Genomic DNA, 24,801 nt, shown 5'->3' with positions numbered 1-24,801 from the left:
TGGAAGGAGAGAAATTAGCAGTTCACGATAATGAGTTTCGACAATGAGCAACGCTAAATTTGAACTTTTCTAGGTGCTATAGAAAAATGGGAAATTTTTTCCCCTAAAAAAATAATAATAATAATAAAAACTTTTTTGTTTGTGTCGCAATAATTGCTATTTCTTGACATAAAACAGTTGAGATTATTCAACTAAAAATATATGTACACTTATGCCGCCACTTCCCAAGTCTAAATATTTTCCGTATGATACTATTGAGATCTGTAAATGAACATAAAGTATTCTTCTAAATAATCATTTTTTGAAATAACATTTAAAATTAAAAGTATATTGTTATAAAAAATTTGATGAGTTCACAACAGTAATTTAATATTTTTGTTTACCATACGGACGGAGACGGATGTAAGACATTTATACTTGATAATGTAAAAACTTCATTTGCTTCCAAAAATTAAAAATTGAGTTTTGAATGCTCAAATGTTTTAGCGTTCCACATCAGTTTTCTGGAATTATTTATTCAGTGGACTTTTAGTTTTCAGCAGAAATAAGTTCAAACAGTAAAACTGTTGGAACGAAAAATTATAATATGTTTAATTAAAAATGATATTTCGAGATTCAAAGTGCAAACAATCATTTTTGGAAAAGCTTTTGTTAAGCCTTTATTAAAATTGTTTTGGGAAACCGAAATAAATGTCCTGGGGTCCATAAAACCTTTGTCTATAGATAGGCCAGATCTATAACTCTATAAAGATCTGACTGACCAATTCATCTGGCGATTATTTTCACTTAAAAAAAAAAAATCAAATACTTAACCTCTATTTAGCCATAAATAGTTAACCATTAAAATGAAATCAAGACCCACTCCATCCATGTAAAGTAAATAAAATAGAGTAGAACCTCAATCGATCGTTTCTCTTGGGAATATTTTTTGCGAACAATCGGTACAAGAAAACGATAAATGTGAGTCTAAATTAGTGACTTGAAAATGTAGAAAAGTAATTACGAGGTACTGGACATAAAAATGACTAAGTTTACTATAAGTAAATTTTTAATTAAAAATTTTTTATACTACAAGTATAAAAAAGTTTAATAGAATTTTTTAAAAGCTATATTGCAAAACTAGTTACGATGCCAAAAAATGGGCAGATTTATTTATTTAAAATATTTGAAAATTTAGGTTTGAATACTTACTTTTCTTCTATGACCTAATAACAGATTTTTGACATTTGAAAAAGGTTGCTATTCATTTGTAAAAAGTTGCTACTCAAAAATATCTAATAATAAAAGTTGAGTGGAATAAAATATTTAAAAGTTGATATGATAAAACAGTGAATACAGAGCGTAGCTCATTGTTTCTTAGCTTCTGCGAATGTTGGCACTGGTTGTACTTTTCAGCTTTTGCGACCGTTTCTGAACTAAACAATGTGGGAATTTTCACTACAAGTTTCAACATTTTTATTAACTGATACATTAATATCAAACATGCTGTTCTTTTACCAAAAATAAAGTAAATTTAAAAAATAATAATATGAAAAAACAGTGATTTGGACTATATCAAGTCTTTATAATTAGGTGAAGTTCTCATTTTTTGCATGCAGCAAAAATGGGCTTTTTACATGCTATCATGTGTATTCATTACAAGTGTTCAGTTGTTATCTTGTTAAATTACTTTTGTAATTCTATCCAAATTTCGTTTAATTTCATATAGTGGTTCAATTTATTCTGACTGAATCTAAAAATGCTCTGAATTTTAAACAATGTGGGAATTTTTTTTGTTATCATGATTGTGTTTAGCAACTTTATCTCCCATTATTTTGTAAACAGAAAGATCTATTTTTGGACTATGAGATAAATAATTAAAAAAAAACTTTAAGAGATACGTTGTATCAGAATGAAATAAACTCAGAAAATCTGTTAAGAATATTATATGTGCTACGTCATTATGATGCAACTTAGTACTGAAGTTTTATATTGCCATGTTAAGCATTATCATGTCACAATAAATCCCTTCTATGTTTTTCTAGTTCAATAAATACTTTATCCCTCCCCCTTCGAGTTGCACACTACAGTTTGAAAAATAATAAAACGAACTTTTATAAAAATAAATCAATGTTTCCCAAACGTTAAATTTTTATTATCCTATTATGACAATATTACAAAAAATATGGGGAAGGGGGATAAAAAGACATAGGCAGAAGGTTTAATTTATTCTGACCTTTAAAGTTTATCTTGGTGGCTCAAAACATTGTGTTAAAACATAAATCATATCATAGTAGGCCAAAAACTACATTTTATATTAGCCTCATCAGAACATGTTATTATTAAATAGCATTGAAAAATAAAAACAAGACACACTACAAACAGAGCATGACTAAGGCATGGACATACAGGGCAGTTGCTCCGGGTCCCCCACATAAGAGGGGGCCCACAAATCAAATAGAAAGTTTATTTTAGGTTTCCCTTTTTAATGAACTTTCTTTAAACAAAATATCAGTAAAGTGTAAAATCCGTCAGTATTATGTTAGCTTCTTCATTAATTTATCGTATGAACACAAAAAATCTGTTTTTCGTAAATCCATGGCTTTTCAGTGCGGAATTTAGGTAAATTTCGCAATGACAATGGAAACATTTGGTCAATCAAAAGCCTGTATTTTTACGTATCACAAAATACCATATGTTTAGAAAAATACAGGCTTCTGACTATCTTAATTGAGCAATCCTAATTTAGAAAATTTAACTGAATTCCGCCCTAATGTCAGCAAGGATATGAATTTTTTGCAACAGGATGACAAAGTTAACAATTAGAAAACTGCATTTGGCATGATGAACAAAGAATTGTTAGAAAATCAATAAAGTGGACAGAACGATATTGCGTCTGATCATTGGAGGGGGGGGGGAGGACTTAATAGTTTTTAAGATTTTAATAAATTCTTTGTTATATAATATGTATAATGAGGAGGTGAAAATTTAAATACCTCCATATAGTTCAGTTCTTCATTACTGAATAAGTGAAGCTGAGGGGGCCCCCCAAAGAAGTTTTTGCCCTGGGGCCCCAATTAGGCTAAGTCGGGCCCTGACTACAAAGGGGAAAAAAGGGAAGAAAAAAATTATTTTGTCATTAAAGATTAAAATCGCTGGAATTTAATAATAAAATTAATAATTTTAATTTTTATAATCATATAATTTTTTAATTTTATAAACATTATTTTAACATCTATCCACTAAATAGACAACAATCTAGATTTGTGCTATTGACTGATGTAAAAGGGTTAAGACTGCAATTGTACCACTCAAATAAAATGGTTATGTTTCAAGAACAAAATGAAAATTTCATCTACCAATTAAAAAATTGAAATAACATAAAAAAATTTTTAAAAACTAAATTTGAAACTATAGCTAAATAACTAAACAGTAAACACCAAATTCTAATTAATGATAGTTCTGAGAAAGAACTTAAGATCTTATTAATATAATATTAAAATTTAATAAAAATTAATAATCTTTGAACATCTTTGAAACTTGCATATCCAATTAAGAAATTGCTATTTATTGTTTATTTTATTGAACAAATTTTTAAATGAAATGTGTACTTTTTTACAGTTAACAAAAATATAAGACAAGGTCTTTTTGGTGTAACAAATTTTATTTAAATTCAAATTTAATAACTTAGAACTCAAACATATTTTGGTTAAGATATAAAAATTTTTTTATGGTCCTGACTACATTTTATATCGAGTCAAAATAGCCTTAAATAAGCTTCTGCATAATTATTAACTGAAATATAGGAAGTAAAAGCTTTATTGAAAAATTTCATGCTAAAATTACAGAATATAAAGAATGATATTTTGTGTTCTATTCAACAGTATCAATACAAAACTGCTACTCTAAAAGCTGCTATATACATAGTAAAATATATTAAAATAACAAAAACAAGGCTTCCCTTATCAAATTAAAATTTAGAAATTTTTTTTTCTTGCTTCAATGTAAACTTAGTATATTGGAAATTCCATTTTGAAACAGTTTCAAGAAATCAACTGCTATTCTCACATTTTTTCTACATATTTTAATTCTTCACATAGATTTCATGAAAAGCTAAACATAAATTAAAAAGGCTTTTAAACGAGAATGCTGCCATTTTATTAAAATATGGAGGGAAAAAAATAATTACTAAAATGTAAATTATGACAGTATTAAAAAAACTTATATAATTCACTTTGTGATATTTTTAAAATATATTTATATTCCCCTAAGCAAAATTTAGGAATAATGATGAAACATTTTAAAAACCTTTATTACCTGAAATTCACACAGAATAAACGAATAAATATATAGACATAAATAATTGGACATCAGAAGATAAGTAAAATAAAACAAATTTATTTAATAAATATCCACATTTCCTTTAACAAAACTGTACAGATAAAACGCCTTTGTTCCAGGAGGAACAAGTTATTTACATGGTTTGAACTAAAATCCATCAAAAATGTGCAGTGTTTTATAATTTTACTGTGACCAAACAGCACTAATCATACTGAGCAACATCACCAACATATTCACAAATAGAGTCATAGTCAATTTTCAAAGCTCGATCCCTGTCTGAGAGAAATTGAACAGTAGCCATACAATTTGCTTTATCTCGTTTCAATATAGTACATAGCTGTGGGGAAAAAAAAACATTGCATTACAGATAAACACTCATTATTAGAAAAAGTTATTTTACAAAATGAGCAAAGTAAATTATTGAGGAGGTTAATACAGTGTTTCTTTTATAAATTTTTTTTAAATGGATATTTGTTTCATATAGATTAAACCGTGATAAGAAGATTAAATTGTTATTATGTGCAATTTACTGTTCAAACCTATCATATTGTTGATTTTTTTTTGAGAAGGAAACAAAGAGAAAAGTAGTAAATCACAACCTGTAACAACAAACCTGAGAAAAATTTGATAGATTTGAAGTCGTGTAAATATTACACAATTATAATTTTGATGATTATGGTGTAACTTCACTCTTCAGATTTTTCTCTGACAAAGAATTTTCGGTATTAAATGAACTTTAGCATTTTATATAAATATTACTAAGGTCCATTTGTCAGCAAATATGAGAATAAAACACTTAATCACTTATGTCTAAAACACTGTTTATGACTAAAACACTTATGAATGAATAAAACACTTAAGATTTATTGTATCTGGGTCTCTCTCACTGTTGAGTTTATCTCAAGATCACCCATAAGAATGAGTGCACTGGCTAAGACAACTATAGTCAAGTTGCTTTAATGTAGTAGGAGTAAGTTATAAGTAACACACATCCTTTAAAAAAATGTGTGTTACTTATAACAGTGACTTTAAAAATAAAATAAAAAATCAGAAGGTTAATTTTAGGTGCTTAAGAACCTTAAAGTGCAAGATTTTGCAAACATTTCACTATTTTTTCTATGTCTAGTAGGACACTATCTTGTGGGGGTAATCTTATAATTTTGTTTGTGTTGTTTCGCCACTTAATATATAAACACCGAGAAGCTTAGCTTGAGTAGATGAACTCCAGGATGGTTATCATTGTGCTGGTGTTTCTTCAAGAAAATGCAGATAAACAATCATTGAGCCAAAATATTTTTTGTCAGAGATGGGGAGGTGATCTTATGTGGATTTTAAAGCAATATTTTTTATTGCCTTTTTTTTCTTATTAAATGCACCCGCTCAAAGCATTGGTGATAGATTTAAACTTCTAAAAGAAAACCCCAAGCTGCCCTATCCCTATCTTGCATTTATGGATACATTATTTGTGGGAAAATCTTCAACATAAATTTAATTGCTGGATTCCTACAGAAAAAATGTGTTATTTTAATCTATCGTGCACTTTTTCTTTCTTTTTACTTACTACCCCTGCAGTAAGCCTTAGTCTTTTTGCTTTTAACTTCCCCCTTTTCTGAACAAGTTATTGCAACACTGAGCTATCACTTATTTCGAAAAACAACCCATTTCATCTGTATTTTGTGCATTCATGATTAATTTTAAACAAATATCAGTTATGATTAATTTTAAACAAATATTTCAAATAATCACATTTAAATTATACATAAGAAATTTATCTTTACCTCTGATTGATAACTATGTTAATAACATTCAAATTTTAGTTTAGTAACACACAGATGTTTTGAATATCGTATGCAAAATAAAATGAATTGACTGGTAACCCTAAGCAAATAACTTACTTCTCCTTGATGCTTTCCATGAACAATCATAACATATGCTGATTCATCTCTGGGTATAACAGTTTCTAACATTGAAGGAGATATATCTATAAAAAATATGTATGAAGTAAACAGATATGCCTTAAAATGTGAATAAAGAAAATTAATAAATTTATTAAAAAAATGCTTATAAAATATCACACATGTATTGACAAATGTAATAAGTGAAAACAATCGTTTATAGTAATAAGAATACACTAAAATTCATTATGAATGAAAATATAAGTTAAATGTCTGAGGAAAAAGCATCACCCCTGTGGCAGAATTTTTTCTGACTTTCTGCGATAAACCTAATTAGAACCAATATCTTTCTGCAAGATATTTTTATCGTTATAAATGTATGTGTAATGAATTTATAATAATAGATGAAATTTGTGTTTATAAAATAAGTCTACATGCATAGAATAAAACTGTGTAGATTTTTTTTCTTGATTTCATGATATAAGTTTACATTTCTTAATAAATTTAAATTGTTTAAGTATAAATTTGCATAATCTTCGATAATAACGAAAAGTTATAAATGTATAGATCTGCAGACAAAAATGCTTACTAGAGCATAAATAAAGATTACCCAGAACCTGTAATAAGATAGAACTTATAGAAATAGCTAAGAATGGACAAAAAGATTAAATTTATAAAACAAGATAACTGAATTTGAAGTATCAGTTTAAAACAGTATGATTTAATGTTTCACTATAGCAGTTATATCAGGTACAGAAACAAATCAGGTGAAAAAATTAATATTGAAGTTGAGTAATCAAAATAATAACTTGACTATAACCGAATTCTAAAAGCAAAAAAATTAAAGCAGTTTGCTTCAATTTTTTCTACATCTAATTAATTTTATCTAATTAATTAGATTCGATTAATATTGTACTGACTTATTGAAAGATTTCTTTTTTACAAAAAAGGAGGTAAATAAAACTTTTTTCGTGATCAGATTAAGTTCAGAACGAAAAAAATACACAGCGCTTGTGATTTCGCACTGTATTGTGTAAATATATAGCACTGATTCCACACGAAGTATGCAGAAGCAGTTTCCGACTCAATATGCTTAAGTCTATCAGTACTGAAACATCGGTATTAGAGCCATATTCATTGGATGCGATTTTCTTCGCATGCGTATGGAAACCTGTTTGAAAGTGACCAGTAAATATTTTTCACCAATCTGGTTTTGATTCGCATGCTAAAAAATCGTAGATAGTGAGATATCTTTCAGGCTTTATTTCATTTATCGTTAGATTGCGTTTTTTTTTATCGACGATTTAATTCAAAGCATATAGGCATTTTTTAGATGTTGTCGACTTCCATCTTATTTCTTTTTCGGAATGCCGCCTTGATAAATCAGTTTTCAAATTTGTTTTAACTATTGTGGCTTCACAATTGCAACAAATAACCTTTTCGCTAGACATGATTTTTTTAAAAAAAGAATCTTTTTACGCATGAAATTTTCCACATAAGTGCAAAAAATATAAAATGCTCTGTTCTCATAAAAAAAACACAAAGCAAATTACTGCACCAGCGATAGAGGCCGAAGTTGGCAAATTTCCAAAAATAACTTAATAAAGGGGAAAAAAATTCTCCCCTTTTTATCCAGTAACTGTTTATGTTGGAGATTAACGGAGAATTACGAGCGCTTTCTCCTTCCGTGGTACGCTAGGAAAAAAAATATTTAAAACAATTCTGTAAGAAAAAAATTTTGCAGAACCATTATTGCTTCTGCAGAAATTTTTTGTTTCTGAAGAAAATGTTTTTTTTTGGTAAAACAGCTTCTGTTTCTGCAGAATTTATTTTGAGAACTTTTGTTTGTGGCAAACCAAAAATTTTTATTTCCCAAATAAAAAAAATCTTTCTGCAAGAACTCAGTCGCTTTCTGCGACAATGTCGCTGTATCGCCATGTTTCTGCCACGGGGAGCATCACTTACTAAAGAAGATATTTTTGTTAACTTTTTAATGCCTAAAAAGTACAGAGATAGGTTTGCATCAATCCATCAGATATTTTGAACTTGCTACTTAGTACTTAAAAGCACCAAATGAAATTGAAATTAAAAATTAACACCATGAAATTAACAAATACATTTAATATCAATAAAATTTTTAAATATTAAGTTTAGTAAAACTTTTAAAATTGAAAATTATCTTAAAATTTAACATCTAGATGGCAACACAAAAAAAGTTTGCATAATTTATCAATCATTTATCAAATATATGAACCAGTAATAAATTCAACTCAAATCCGTTATAAGTTATGAGTCACAGCTATTTTATGGACTTAATAAAAAGTAGCAGATAATTTGTGGACCTACTACTAACTCTTTCTTAAATTCATGAGAATCTATAAAACTAGTTCTTTTTTTTTAAAATGATTTTAGGAGTTGATATTGACACAAATAGAATGAACTGATACCTAAAAAAGCACCATTCTGATATAAATACAGTTCTGCTTATAATGAATTTTTTATGCTATCTGATTGAATACACTTTGGTGCTGTGTTAAATAAAGTTTTTTTTATGCTTTTCAGAAATGAAAATTGTATATTTTTTGCACCATACACCTTTAATTAAATGTTACTCAAATTCATTTCCTTAATCAATGACTATTCATAAAAAATAGCAACACAGGCAATTTTTCAGTCAAATACGAAGCTTGCACAAATGTCAGGTAATAGGAAAAAAACTAGAGATATTGAGTCTTAAGTTTTAACAATTTTGACAGAAGAGAAGTAAGCAGCGATGTGATTGATTTCTCCAACTCTTACAGTTAAAAATTAAATCTTCTCAATCTTTGGTCTTATAAATACCCTGCAACAAAATATTTTTAATCTAACAATTTGAAAATACTAGTATGAAAAAGTACTATTTTATTTGACACACAAATTTGAAAAAATTCAAACCGTTCAATTATTATTTTTATCAACAAATTATCTTTCAATTGCACAAATTCCAGAATCAAATTTATTTAGCAAAGTTGAATAATGCCCAAGACACAAATTAAATTAAAAAGGGAACACAAATTTGATTAACAAATTGTATATAACAGTTATCTATTTATTACAAAGTTATTGCCTTAATTAATTGTACACAACTAAGCAATTGAAAATTTGTAAGCATTATGCATACCATCAAGAAGAGTTCTATCATCTTCTGTCTTCAATGAACAACGATTAGATGATATAACATCAACAACAATCAACTAAAAACAACAATGCTATTTTAAATTTACAAGAATTTTTACCAAAAGAATAAAGAGCAACAAATGAAAAGTAAAAAAAAAATAATTTAGAAATGCAACTAACTTTTTTATTGAAATATTTCCCTTTTTTATATTTTTCATCAATGAAACGAACTTTTAGCTGTGGTCTAATCCAAATTTTTGACTTTGCTTTACTTGATGATTCATTTTCTTCACTAAAAAGAATGACAAAAACATTATTTCTAAAGTAAAATCAAAAGGTTTTCGACGTAAATAAAATTTGAAAAATATACAAGAACATTAAAAATACCCAAAAAGCTCAAATAAATAGCAAAATTTGTTTTTTAAGCTAGATATCAGCTTTAATAAGAAAGTGTATCTTTGGGTATAACAGATTTTTTTTACTTAATGATCATTAAATTATATTTCCCTTTTTTTTAATTAGATGAAATCTCTCTAAAAACTGCACTGTTTATACATAGTACCTATTACACAATACTGTAATGTTTACAAAATGTAAAACAATAATAATTAAAATAATCTGAAAAGATATGTTTTATTATATATTTGTACCCATTTATCTAAAGTCAATTGCGAAAGATAAGGAACATCAACATGTTAACTTTATTTATTCAAAACTCTACTATAAAAATTTAAAAAAAAATCATTAAACAGCTACCAAATTTTGAACAAAACATGTTTTTTTCTAAAAACAATAATTAATAACAGCCACTAAGTGCAAAACTTGAAGAGCTTGGATAAAATAACAACACAGGGGTAAGAGTTGCAAAAACTCTCAAAGTTGAAATTTTTAAAATAAAAGTGTGTAAGCTCAAATTTTAAAAGGAGAATAAAAAACTAAATGCAGATTGTTATATTTTCAAACGAAAATCCAAATCTAGGCAAAAATGCAAGATAACATCCTGAAGATTTATAACGAGTGCTAAAGAAATAAAATTATAACAAATGATCTCACTACTTTCAGAGATGAGGCTGAAAATCTAGTGTAATCCACTGCTTTGAAATTTTTGTTTCGTGCAGCACATTCTTTTAAACTAACCATTAAAAAAAGGGAAACTCTGAATGTTTTCAAATAAAAAATTCAGATGAGAACTAGAAGATCAATAATGATTTTAAAAAAGGTGCAATTTCGGGTCAGCGTACATATAGTGAGAAACCACAAAACTTGGAATTTTTTTGAATTCAGAAATAGATTCCTTGATCCAAATATAAATCGAAATAAATTTAAAAGAAATTGATTACTACAGTTTTTTCATACAACAATATATTACTCAAAAACTAAATTGTATATAATCTCTATACTAAAAAATAAATGTATACAAAATATATAAAGGATAAGTAAACATAATACACTGCAAGCTGAAAACGAATATCAAAATAATTAAAAAAAAAAACATCACTTAATTAAATAGTAATTTAAAAATACTTTCGATTTCATACAATTGAAATGTATAAGAAATGAAAAACAATACTGTCACTATAATTCCATGAACAGGTGAAAAATTTACAACTCAAAAATGTTTAAAAGTTTCTCTTTAACACCATTTTTCAATTAGCAATCAGGCATATTTAGTAAAAAAAAATTCTACAGCAAAAATACTGAGACTGCATCAAAAGATTAAAACAAGATTATCAATCTGAAAGACAAGTAATTAGAGAAAAGTCCCTAAATTTGAATTATCATAAAATTGTGATTTTTAAAAATTATAATGTTTTATTATTATTAAAGAAAATAAAAAAAATTATGAAAGCAATCCAAAATGACTAACTTTTAATGTACATTACAACTATAGAACCAAGTGAAAGAAAGCAATAATTTGATGAGCATTTTCACAACCTATTAAAATTAATTCATAATAAACATCAAAAGGATTGACTGTAATCTGAAAATAGAGAGCAGTACGACTTTATTGCTTCATATTTTCAGATAACGCAAATTTATCACATAATCTGGAAATTTTTATCCTAAACATAAACTATACAAAATTGAAACCTTTATCATTCAGTTAGAAAAGTGGTTATATTTTGTGCTACATATGAATACAGCAAAACGTGAAATAAAGCACAAATAATGGTCCAAAAATTTTCTTTTTCACAATTCTTTTTGCTTTCGATGTTCATTCTGTGTCATTATTTGTCCTTTAATTCACATTCTTTTTCTTTACTTTAACACCAGAAATATTAAATATAGCTTGGAATAAAAAAATAAAACTCATAAGAACTCAAAGAATTAGACTAACAAATCAACATTAATTAAACTATCGATAATAGCAATAAAAAATATTTTATGATACACTTTCCAGGAGACTTGGGTGATAAATTAATTACACTTGTCCTACAGAATTTTTCAGGTCAGATCACATCACATCACAATGACCTCTTTCTCATATTAAAAAGATTTTTAGCAATAATTCAACTTCTCATAGTAGTCCTAGGAAATTTCATACCTAGTTCTGAGAAACATATTTCTTTTCCTTTTTTGATTTTAATTCTAGAATTAACCTATTTTGACATTTATCAGATTCGATAATTGTGAGTCGAACTCAAAAATCCTGAAAATTTCTTGAGTAAAACCATTAATGACAAAATTTCAAAAATTTTATTTAAATTATTTAATTTTAAAATTATAATATTAATTAAATATTAATTATAAAATTTAAATTATTGATATTTTCACAACATGAAATTCTAAATAAATTATATGCATAAATTCTAGTTCTAATATTTTTAAATAAAATATACACGAATTTTTAAACATAAATGTGATCGATGATTTCTTGAAACTTCTGGATCTAAGATTTCTAGAAATTTCCTGATTTCCTGATCGCGGTTAGCGAAAAATCTGGAAATCTGTACCTTTTCCAAAGCACAATCATCTCTAAAAATGTTACTTTTTTTTCCTTCCCCCTACTCAAAATTTTTTTTTAACTAACCCAAACACTTTGAGGAATGTACGTGATGATGCAAATCAGATACTAATACAAGAGATATAAATCAGATACTAGAATTTCAGAAAGTCTTTACCACATTTGGTATAATTTTCAGGCACTTTCTCATGTGTAAAATTTATCTCGAGTAAAAATATTGATCAACAAGTAATAATATCAATAACTAATGAGAAAAATACACACTAATTCAATAACTAATGAAAAAAATACACACCTTCTTTCTCTACTATGTTTACGTTTCTTTGAATGCTTTTTACTCTTCTTCGATTCATACTCATAAGAGTCCCGATCTTCTCTTCCATTACTCCTAGAATCAGAGGAATTATATTTTTGCTTTTCCTTATTTTCTTCTTCCTCTTTCATTTTATATTTCTCATAGGATTCTCTATCTGAAAGAATATAATTTAAAGTTTAACTTCAGCTTAGTTTTAAATATTGATAATTTAGTTCAGAAGCATTTGACAGTGCCAAAAAGTTATTGAAGATCAGCAAATACAGAACTTACTTATGATTCGGCTTTCTTTATCAAATTCTTTTTTACTTACAAGGTTAAAAAAGAATTCAGGAAGGCTCTTCACTGCCTCTTCATTGCTCAGCTTGATCATAGCACGACCAGTTTCTTCATCTAAACCCATGACCTAACAAAAAGAATATAAAATGGAAAATAAATAGCTAAAAATAGAATGCGCACACAATATAATTTAAAATAAGAACTGGTATGAATTATAAAAATACTTGTTTATAATGACCCAAAAGTTAATTGTGTTTGTGAAATATATTCCAAAATAAAAATAACTTCAAGCATAAATTTACAAGCCTACAGGGAAACCTAAATTGATTAAAACAAATAGTGAATAGATGTATAATTACATTCATTTTTTAAAATAAAACAATAAGGAAAGTAAACATACTTAAGCACTTTTGTAGTAGCACAGCTCTACCACAGATTATACAGAAATCTGATAAGCAGCTAATAGCCACAAATCCAAGAAGTAACGTAGAAAGAAACTATATTAAGTTTTTCTACACCATTAAATAAAAGTTCTTTTTCATTATACTTTATCAATGAGAGCAAGTATCAAGCATTTGGTTTATAATGAAGTCTCTCAATACTTTTGTAATAAGAAATTTATAGATTGCAATAATTGCTTTAACAACTTAACTAAAACACAGCATATACAGCCTTTTTTAGGGAAGCTTCAAATCAATACAGTGAATGACTTGCACAGAAAATTATCATACATACTATTTAAGTTTTGTTTTTTAATTTTAAAAAGGAAAGTGTGTATCAAGAACTTGGTTGGGTTGATAATGAAGCTTTTTATTCAGACCAACTCAAAAACTGTTTTTCATAATGACCAGAGGTGCAGTCAGTTAAGACATTGTTCAGACCGCTAGTTGGAAAGCCCAGGATAGTAAATTTGATCCTGACAGCTTACAAAACAGCTTTCATGCATATGCAATAAGGTGCACATTAAATCTGTTGAGACTGAAAGTCAACTCATTGGTTGAGGTATTCAAATTTGAAGAGAGGAAGGGTACCAGCTTAAGCATCATTCATGTCATTCGATCAGGGTCAAAACTACATGGCAAAAGCCCATTATAGCAATTAAAAGATAGATCCCTAAAAATGGGAATAGGTGCACGTCTCTAGTAGGGTGATGTGAGAACAGAAGAAAAATTCTAGGTCAAATTAATAAATCAAACAATTTGCATTCAGATCACGGTCAAAATTATGTGGCCTTCTTACTATTGCCATTATAATCTATAAATATAAGAGTAGGGGCATGGCTATGGTTGAGTGATGTGTGCAGAAAACTTCTAAGTCCAGAAAAACATACAATTATAAAAACTTTTTTTGGTTATCTCAAGTATTAAATTTTGATAGTTCTTAATATTTTGTAGTAAAAAAAAAAATTATTACAAAATTAAAACTCAGCACTAATAGATTAAGAAATTAAATTTATCTCATTTACTATGGATTTAATTCAAATTAGTTTAATTTTCTATCATTTCATCAAATTAATAATTAAAGTATCTCCATACAGTACCTGTCCATAATGACCTTTATGAGGTCCTTGGATGATCTGTACAAATGCACCTTTTATTAATTCCAGCTTTTCTTCTTTTGCTTTCTTTTCATTTTTTTTCAAGACTGATGCATCAGCTCCAAGACCTAACCCCTTTGGTCTCAATTTTACTTCAATAGGTTTAACACACCTAAAATGGAAATATATTTATATGACTTTTAATAATTAATATGATTAATATATACAATTATAATGATTCTTCCCTAATTTAATTTAAAATAAAATACATAGTTGGGAAATTTTCTTCAATAAAGAGAATAGAAATTAGGCGAGATCTGCGATAGTGGGTTACTAGTTCGGAGTGCACTCTGAATGATTAGAATACAGAGATTTTTACAGATATATTTTACAGACAGATATAATTTAGAGATATTATTTTTCTTCCTTTTTATATAAATGAACGATTTAAAGTTATATAAGATATTTAGTTAAAATCTTATATAAGTATAATTTTTCCAATGAAATTAAAACTCATATGAATTAGAAAAATTTGGAATTTGATAGGAGTAATTTAGGTATACTGGTTTGATCAAAGCAATAAGAACAGTTTTAAGTTTTTGAAAATTATGAATGCAATATTTGTTAAAATTTTTAATAGTAAGTGCTATAGCTTATTTTTCTAAAGAAATTAAAATTAAATATAACAAAAAGATTTTTACCAGAAAAAAATTTATAACGTCAAGTTGAAATTATAAGCTGGATTGCTTGAAAAGCTTACAGTGAAGTTGAAAAGATACACTTGAAGTTATTTGGAGAGTGTTCTACTAGCTCAGCATTGCGGAATTAATCCTTAGGTCTAAAAAAATTCTATTAGTTTTCCTTGCTTCTTAGAAATTTCCATATGATTTTCTAAGTCTTAATATTTTAATACTACATTACAAGAAGCATATTTATAGTTGAGCTGATGAGCAATCCCCCCCCCCCAATGGTCACCTGATTGCTTTTCCAGCATTTATTGCTACAAGTTTCTCCATAATTTTTAAATTTGACTTATTTTAATGTAATTATTAGATAATGAGATTCTCTGTATTTTGCCTTTATATTAAATGATTTAATGAATTTTTTTTCTAAACAAAATAAAATTTTTGTCCATATACCAGAGTACTTCGTAATATTTACAGTAGTTATTTTGTCCCTAAAGGATTTAATGAAGTTTTCTCAAGCCACAAAATGAAATTTTTGCTCTGATTTTGGAGGTTTTAAGATTTTTGAAAATCTAGATTTCTGAGATAATATTGCATTATAAAGCAATATATAATATCAACTATAAATTACAATCGTAAAATTATTATTTTGTACTCAGAAATAAATTTAAATCGCCAAAGTTTTTAAATATTTATAAGTTAAAATTATAAGTAAAGGGCAAAGAATTAAGTAAAGAAAAAAAAACAAAAACATTACTCTTTATTTCTGGCTCCAATAGCCATTCCTTCCTTCCAGCCCATTCCTCTCAGCATAGCTAAACCAAATTGTTCTACGGGCACTTTTTCATAGTCTTCTAAAGTTGATTCTTGGGCTCTGAGGGAAACATCTAGCTTATCATCTGTTTCAAAGCCCTCGGGGACTTTATTTTGCATCATAAGAGGAATCGCCATAGTTGTGTCTCTGTTATTCCAATCCGCTTTTTTATCTGCAGTTTCTGAAAGGGATAATATTACAAAAAGGGTGTATATTACAAACTTAAGAGTTTACTTTTTATGAAAATTAGAAGTAAAATTTATTCTTAATTATTGTAATTTGATTTTTATAAGTAACTTACAAAACTAAAACTTTAAAGCTTTAATATACAAAAATTAACCTGAAGAATTAACCTGAAAAGAAATAGTTAACTATTTACAATTTTTTTTATTTACTATGACAAGAGTAATGTTTGAGTTATTTTTAGAATTGAACTTCTGCAATTGTGACACAAACAATTCTCGTGGCATGAAAAAAATTATCATTAGCGCCTACTGATTTCGTAAAAGCAAACAGTATCAGGGTTGCCACAGCAAAAAATGAACAAAAATAGTTGCTTTTAGTAGCCTCAAGCATGAAAACAGTCGCCTCAAACTATGAAAATAGTTGCCTGAACAGGAACAAAAATTTATCAAAAATTGTAGCCAAATAACTAAAATTATAGCTTAATTGTCAAATACTATTATTAGGAATGGGTGATGTCATAAATTTTAAATCGTGATACATCGTCGGTTAGACATCACAATATAGTAATGTATCGCAATTTAGCATATGTTCAAAAATTACCTATGGGAGATCTTTAAATCAATCAAAAATAAATAAAAAGGAATAAATCTATTACAAAAGAAAATATTAATTCTAAACATATTCTACAATGACATCAATATCATTGCTTAATTTTTTCAATTAAATTAATAAAGTCAAAGTAAAAGCAAACCCAAGCTTTATTTCATTTTTCTTAAATTAAAAATGATTTAAGATTTATTGGTTTAAAAATAATAATACTGTAACAAATTATTTTACATACATGCATTAAAAATTAAAAGTAAAAAAAAAAAAAAAAAACGGAAGGGGAAAAGAAACCAAAAAAATATTCACTTTAGAATAGGGGTGCACAACCTTTTTGAGTGAAGGGCCACTTGCACAGCAGGTTGGCTAACGAAGGGCTGCAGATGTATTTAGACATGTTAATGACAAATGTAGTAATGTTTATTTAAACATTAATGTTCCATTTTCTTTAACAATAAACTTAGTAATATCAATAACTTAGTAGTGTTCCATTATTTGAATTCATTCAAAAATAAAAAAACTTGCTATTTTTATCATATGAATTATAGATTTATCAAAATAAATAAACATTGAGGAAAAGAAATGTTTTTTTTTTTTTTCATATCATGCAATACGCAAATTCATTTTAGAATTAAATTCTAATAAATGAAAAAATTGCAATGACACAGAATGAAAGTAGGAAAAAGTTTATTCATAATTAAGTAATATAAATTCAAATTAAATATTTTAATTGAAGAAAATGTATAGGTTTTAAACAAAAGCCTAAAATAAAAACAAAACTGTGATAGTTCAAAATAAAATTCAATGCTTATTTTGTAATGTACTTTATTATTTTATTAATTATTAGATTTTTTTATATCGTAAACATTTTCTTTTTTTATCGCAAAAGATCACTTAAGCAAGAAAAAATTGAAATCTAAACTACAAACAGTGAGCAGTTTAAAAATTCAAGTTTTCCTGTCATTTTATGAATTTCTCAAGTTTCAATAACATTGCATTTAAATTAGGGAGGAATGTAACGAGTATTTGGCCCTTCTGTGAAAAATTCAGTTGGTTGATGATCAATCAAATGTTCGTTCAATGATCAATCAAATATTCGGCAGAATATTTTTTAGAAAGGTATTTTTGCGAGTTTTTTTTATTTTTGAATTTTTATAGGTATTACTTTTTTTTTAAAATTATAATCAGACAAGTCAATTTTGTCATTTTTTCGTTACTTTGAGAATTGAGAAGGATTTTTGTCCATTTTTTGCTGTTTTCATTATAACCCAGCATTTTAACAGAAAGTCTCATACTATTAATTTATTATCAGTCTTTCCCTGTACTGTAATATAAATAACCAGTAACATAGAAAAATGTGATTTTCAGTATTAAAGTTTTGTTTCAGGAAGTAAGAAAAATTTGTTTTTTCTGTTTTTCTTTTTTTAGGTATTTTCATTATGACTCAGCATTTTTTTTTAAAAATAAAGTTACTAACAAAATTTATTTTATAGCAAGTTTTTTTCTTCTAAAATTATGGCAATGAGAAAAATTTTAATTGAGATTTTCGGCATAAGATTTTAAAAAAAAAACTTTTTTTAGACATTTTCCTTATAACGCAGTAATTTTTAATAATAGCATTTCTGTTGACTTAATTCCTTTTTCTTTGCTTTTTCTGGTAATTGTAAATCTGAGATGTTCAGCTTTAAAATTTTTTTCCAAAAATTAAGATTGATTTTTATGTTTTCTGTTTCGCTTTTCAACATTTTCAAAAATGTTCTTGATTGGCCTTATTTTTTAGAGTTAATTTATGAATGCGTTTTTCCAGGAAATATTATTCTGAGCATTGAAATTTTAGTTTCAGTGTTGCTATGCTGCTAAAAGATTTTGCTATTGGGCCCCAAGTGTACGGCGTTCAGTCGATTTTTTCTTCTTTTTTCTGTCGAATATTTGGTTTTTGATCAAATCACAATTCATTACCACATTCGACCAAATCATATTTGTTGCGGAAATAAAAACGTTGAGGAAATAAAAACGAAAGAAAAGTAGCTAGGATTTACGATAAAACTGTACTGAAATAACGTATCAAAAAGGGATTATTTAATTGCATGATTAACAATCACGTGTCGTAATAACATCTAGTTAAATAACAGGATCATCAAAATCACGTGGAAAAGTATAGAAATAATTGGGAAAAAATATATTTATGCTGAACTCAACACGAATAAAGCGTGTCAAATGCATGATTTAAAATTTGTATGTCGTAATAGAAAAATTGGAATTTTTTATAATGCGTGGGAAGGCATAGCAATAACTGCCGAAAAAAATTGTTGAAAATTGTTGAAAGAATTGCAAAAAAAAGATAAAAAATCACTTAGATTTAAGATGAAATCGTCACAAATAAAGTGCACAAAAAGTGATTATTTAAATTTGCGATCTGAAACTCGTGTCGTAATAAAAATTCCGGGTTTTCGAAATCACGCAGAAAAGCGGAAATAACTGTTTAAAAAAAAAAAATCATTTATATTTGCGATAAAATTGGCTTAAACGTACATTTACTAAAGAATCTGTTAAAATTGATTGCGTCAAAACGTGATGACTTAAAAATGCGATTAAAAATTGCCATTTTTTAAAAAAAATTTATTGTGTTTAGAAGCTCTCGCGTGCCGCATTTCAGCAGTCGAAGGGCCGCATTTGGCCCGCGGGTAGCAGGTTGTGCACCCCTACTTTAGAATTTTTTTTTATTATTATTTGCTTAAAAAAAACATGCTTTTGAAACATCATTAGACCTTTTATTTACTTATTTAAAATAATAAAAAGTAGTATTAACTAATGGTCAAATTCTGTACTTAATAAATGTAAAAATATTTTTACTTATTTATTATTATTTTCATTCTTGAAAATAAAATCGACTAAAGATTTATTTGTTTAAAAATGATACTGACTATCTAACAAATTATAAAACAAACAAGTATTGAAAGAATTTTAATTAAAATTTAAAAAAAATACTTTAAGTACTAATGTTAAATTATTAAAAACCTCAAAACATTACTAAACTTTTTATTTAATTTTAAAAACAAATTGTTTTAACTAATAGCCAAATTTTTTTAAAACTTTGTTTTCACTTTCTCAAAAATAAAAGCAAATTAAATAAAGGTAAGCTTTGTTTTAATTTTTTTATAATTAAAAACGACTGAGCATTTATTGGTTGAAAAACAATCAAATTATTATACTTACCTACATTTAATAAATTTAAATAAACTAACTTTTTATAACAAAGTTAAATACAAAATACCCCTATTAAATTGTATCGCTTAAAATAAACAATAATTGAAAAAAATCAATGACTTGATCTATTGAGTTCAGAACGAAAATTTAAGATAACAGCGATTGTGCAGCAATCGCAAAGTAACAGTAGGTCTATTAAAAATAATTGACAAGAATCATTATGAAATAATGCAGAACGAAACGATCGCTGCAAAAGTCTCACTGAAAATAATTTACAAGAAACCAGACAATTACTTCTGACGAAATAAAATGCACAATGATCGCAAAATGACTTAAGTCCCATTGAAAATAATCTTCAAAAAACGCAAAATCCCAAAGACAAAAATGGACATAAAGAAACTATGCATTGCGTTCTATATCTCTTCGTCATTCAACATCACGAAACTAACATCATGTTAATAGCAAAACGCTATCTACATCTCTGCAGCTAGACGAAATCAAAATCGTCTTCGTTATTGCGGTAACAGCGGTAGCCTGGTCAAGGATCCTTGCATACTAAATCGTTAAACCGCAATTGTAATCTTATTCCGGCAGCTTAAATCAGATTTCTGATGCATCGCCTAAAACGAAAGTCACTACATCGGCCTACTGATATATGCGTTAAATCGATTTTTCGCGATACATTGATTTATCGCCCAGTCCTAACTATGCTCCAATTAAAAAAAAAGTTTTGTACAAATATAAAAGGTATACATATTAGAAAATAGGTACCTAAATAAAAGTCGTATTGCAATAAAATATGAATGTTAATAGAAGGAAAAAACAATTAAAAGTAACAAAACCAGAGAGAAAATATAACAAGTACTTTATTAAATCCAATGGAAATTTAAATTTTTGGCTCTTAGGACATAAATGATTGTAATAAAAGTTTGCTTTCTTTTGTTAATGTTCTGAAAAGTAACTTTCATTTTTACGAAAAAACTTTGCCAAGAGTAAAAAAAGTCTCCTAATAGTCGCCTATTCCTGAAAATAGTTGCTTTTTTAGCCTTTTCAGGCAAAAAAAGTCGCCTAAAGCCGAAAATAGTAGCACATAGTTGCATTTTAGTAGCCTGTGGCAACCCTGCAGTATGCTTTAAGATGTTATCTGATTGCTTTTTTTTCTACCTCTGTCATATTTTCTGTTTTGAAAACAATTGGTCAGGAACATACAGAAACATGAATAACAGTAGATATACAATTTATTATATTTTTTCATATCCTGTGTAGGTCATTACAAATGTGTGATACATATTTTAGACAGCTTCAATGAAATAATTTTTAAGAAGCTCAGGAAATTTTCCTTTTTAAGTTGTATTGCTTGTGATAACATGGTTTTATATAGGTTTTTTTTCAGTATTAAAACCAATAATCTATTGAAAATTTCCTGACTAAAATTAAATCTGATTAAATCATGGTTTGTAATAAATAAGTCTAACAGTAAGATTTTTAATTAAAGGCAAAATGAGTTAAAATTTTTATCATTTCCATTCAGCTTTTAAAATTCAAATTCGTACACTTGACTAATCATCAATTGAAATGAAAAACTATTGAAATTGATGTGGTTCATACAATTGTTTATACATGGCATTTGAAAACTTATATGTATAAAGAGAGAGAGAAAGAGAGAGAGAGAGAATAGGTGAAAATTTTGCACATATTTAAATCAATTTATATAACTGTATATTTGTTTAGAAATATATATATTTGCAATGAACTGTAGAACTGTGATGATTATGGTTTAGAAAAAAACCTCAACTTTTTTATGGGGAAAAAAGCCCAAAAAGTAAGTACAATAAAAATATCATGGTATTGCAATTTCAATAATTTAAAAAGCATTTTTGCACACCACTTTGAATTTCTATTTTCAGCCTTTTTTTTTTTTTTTTTTAATCAAACTCATCCCTACAGTATAAATCAATATAAAGTTCTACAAAATCTAAAAAAAAAAAAATGTTTAAAAAACTAGCTACATAAATGCGTGCTGGAAGTTTTTCAATCGAGATTTTTTGTTTGCAGAAAGTTTTTAATTTCATCTAAGTCTGCTCCCGTGTAACTCCAAATAGAAAAGATGCTCCAAGAAGATATAGTTTGTTTCTGTACGTGGTAAAAGATTTTTAGCCTTAAAAACTGATTTAAACACTACAAGATATTGAAGTTTAAAATAAAGAGTGCTCTCATCATATGTGTTTACTTCTCTCTGTATTAAGTTCAAATGTCTATATATCCACCTTGTTAAACAAAATAATATCTATAAAGTGTGAGATATCACATCGGTTATATGAATGATAATAAATAAGTTCAACTAATTACCTTGAAGAAGCTCTTTAAGAGCAAGCTCATTAAGTGTAGCTTCACCATCCTTTGGTTGAGAAGTTTCAGGTACTCTCCAATTATTCTTTCTTATAAGAGGTATGACTAGCTCTTGAGATTTCAATTCTGGTGCAGTACTAAAAAAAAATTACAAATTTATAGAAAAGAAATCTTTTATATAGAAATAAAGTTCTAACACACTGTATTAAAATTAAAGACCACAGAAGCAACTAATTTAATAAGTGCATTTTGCATAATGTATAAAGATTTATAAATAGTTATATAGAATATAATAAGTCACCATAAATTTAACGTCAAAAGCTACTACACAAATTTAAAATTCACGTATTGTGTTATTGCTGCATTAAAAATAGTGAGATTTTTAAAACTATGTAGAAATGCACAGCGCTAATGATAAAAATGAAGTGAAATGATGTAAAAAATGAAATGATAATGAAAAAAAATTATTGGGAGACCACATTAATTTAAGATTGAATCAGCACAAAATTAGAGTGCCAAAAACTCAACTGCGTAATTCAATATTTCCGGTTATTTTTTCAAGAGTATTTTATATAATTTTTTTCATTATGTTCAGGAGCCTAGTTCAAGCTGTGCACTCCTAGTTATTTTACAATAATTGCCTCGTAATGCCCCATGCGTCACATAACATAATTGTTTAATAAAAAAATAGGCTCAATTAGTATTTTAGAATAATGTAATAAAAGAATTTCTTATAATAAGAAGGACTTCTTAAATTATGACATAATGTATTAAAAGTAGTTAAGAATTTTCTTATTTGTGTAACCTCGGGGCGAAATATTAAAATATTTAAGAATTTAGCTGTAAAATACCCCGTAACGAACACAAATATTCCGGAATAATTCTTAGGATATGATCAATGAAATTTATTTTACCTTTTAATTTCACTCTCATCAACAGATTTAACATAGTCTCTAGGTTTAACAGGTTCTTCCAGTTTATTACCAGACAAAGATTTTGAAGATGAAGTTTTTGTAAATTTAAAACTGACATTTTGCCTAACATTCGGGGAAGCAGTTCTTTCATTTCTATCCATGATTTAAAAAAGTAACCGACTATTCCTTGAAGAAACGAGTTTTAAACATGTACGTAAAAGCGTTATTTACAATAAAAGTTATTTTAAAATATATATCATTAAACTGCTTTAAAACTACATAAAAATGAGTTTTAATTGGTTTCAAAATCCTATTTTCTTATTAGAAAACAAATAATATTCACGCAGCCGTAACAAAGGCGACTAACGTCAACATCATATCAATTGAAATAATCAATTGATATATTGATAGAGAATTCTAACTAATTCAGATTTTTGTACTAAATGTACGAAAGCTGATCACAAAGGCAAATTAATGGAGCCTTCTTACTGCAACTTATATGTACTGAGAATCTCTTCAGAGCCAACCAAAGAGATCAGGAGGAGGCTGTTCTGCGAACTGATTGATCATGAGGATGCTTATCATGGGTGATTGTGAGGATCTTATTGATGTAATCAATTTTAGACAAAATACGCTCACCGGACAAAAAATTAGTCACCCTATTGCACTCTAGTCACCCTATTGCAAAAATTAGCACTGTTGAATCGTTAGGTTTCGTTAGATGACGCAGTGTTCAAGTGACGTGTTCAACTGCGTGCACACTACTTCAACGAGATCAAAGGCAAGTAGCTATCAGTGAGATATTTTTGTTTAAAGCTGAAATTGTGTGTAAATATAGATAAGTGTAAGGATGTTATAGAGTAGCAGAAAGGGGCATTTGCGTTTGGCCTCGCCCATGGTCATACGATGAATGAAGTTGCTGGATTTGTAAGTGTTTCGATGCGAACTGCTCAACGTACGCTGAGAAGTTTGCATCGAAACACTTCCTTCTTCCATAACTCTCTACACACTAATGATGAAAGCATGCAAAGTGTTGCCATAGGTAGTGAGTTCTGCTCCACGCCGTCCCGCAGTGGACTGATCATTAAGACACGGCTCCCAGCAGATCACCGAAGTCAAGGATCACTGACTGCGGTCAGTGTGGGTGACCACTTGGATCAGTCTGCGTAGGGACCGAGGGTGTGCGGTATTGGTCCTCGTTAAACTGTTCTACCGTAAAGTGCTCGACTTCGCGTGCAGGTCGTCGGGCTACCGAAGCGGGGGTGCCATCCCCTCTGCAGAGGATCAAAATTGTGATGGGATGTTTCCCAGACCGTCGCCAATAGCCCATTGTGCAGCTCTAGTGCGACGTAAATGAACTACAACAACTCTGCTCTACGCCACCTGTAGCTCATTTCGACAGCCACAATAGTCATCAATAAATTATAATTTTGAGGAACCTTCTTTCATAGATTTCCGAGCAAAAGCAATATTTATGTACAGTAGGCAAACAAATAAACAAAACTACCTGAATAATTTATGATCCTAATGATCAGATCTTCAGGTATTAGGACTGAAACTTAATGATTCGAGAGGGT

At 27.8% G+C, this 24,801-nt stretch overlaps 1 protein-coding gene across 2 annotated transcripts; it reads right to left on the bottom strand.

The window, feature by feature from the left end:
* Positions 1–4,357: 4,357 nt before the first annotated feature.
* On the bottom strand, positions 4,358–23,618 carry LOC107451484 (G-patch domain and KOW motifs-containing protein). 2 transcript variants are annotated; one of them, XR_011636596.2, is made up of 10 exons: positions 23,225–23,618; positions 22,311–22,447; positions 15,909–16,146; positions 14,469–14,637; positions 12,923–13,055; positions 12,632–12,806; positions 9,552–9,663; positions 9,376–9,463; positions 6,216–6,301; positions 4,358–4,657 (listed from the first exon to the last, which is right to left on the bottom strand). XR_011636596.2 is itself a non-coding variant. In XM_016067603.4 (10 exons), exons 1-10 carry the CDS (start codon positions 23,383–23,385, stop codon positions 4,523–4,525), a joined length of 1,419 nt encoding a protein of 472 aa, XP_015923089.2. In that variant the 5' UTR covers positions 23,386–23,618; the 3' UTR covers positions 4,358–4,522. The 2 variants fall into 2 exon arrangements, 1 of the variants encoding a protein (XP_015923089.2); XM_016067603.4 differs by having other exon boundaries at positions 9,376–9,448.
* Positions 23,619–24,801: the final 1,183 nt, after the last annotated feature.

The sequence above is a fragment of the Parasteatoda tepidariorum genome, chromosome 1, assembly GCF_982258835.1.
Source record: "Parasteatoda tepidariorum strain Cologne lab strain chromosome 1, Ptep-v5.0, whole genome shotgun sequence".
Lineage (NCBI taxonomy): Eukaryota > Metazoa > Arthropoda > Arachnida > Araneae > Theridiidae > Parasteatoda > Parasteatoda tepidariorum.
This window is presented reverse-complemented; position numbering and strand designations above follow the sequence as displayed.

Excerpts from the sequence above, each read along its gene's own strand:
- LOC107451484 (XM_016067603.4), bottom strand. The coding sequence starts at position 23,385 with ATGGATAGAAATGAAAGAACTGCTTCCCCGAATGTTAGGCAAAATGTC. Across the intron at positions 9,664-12,631 it reads AAACATAGTAGAGAAAGAAG|TGAAGAAAATGAATCATCAA; the intron begins GTGTGTATTTTT and ends CATTCTTTTTAG. Across the intron at positions 4,658-6,215 it reads ATGGAAAGCATCAAGGAGAA|CTATGTACTATATTGAAACG; the intron begins GTAAGTTATTTG and ends TTTTCCCCACAG.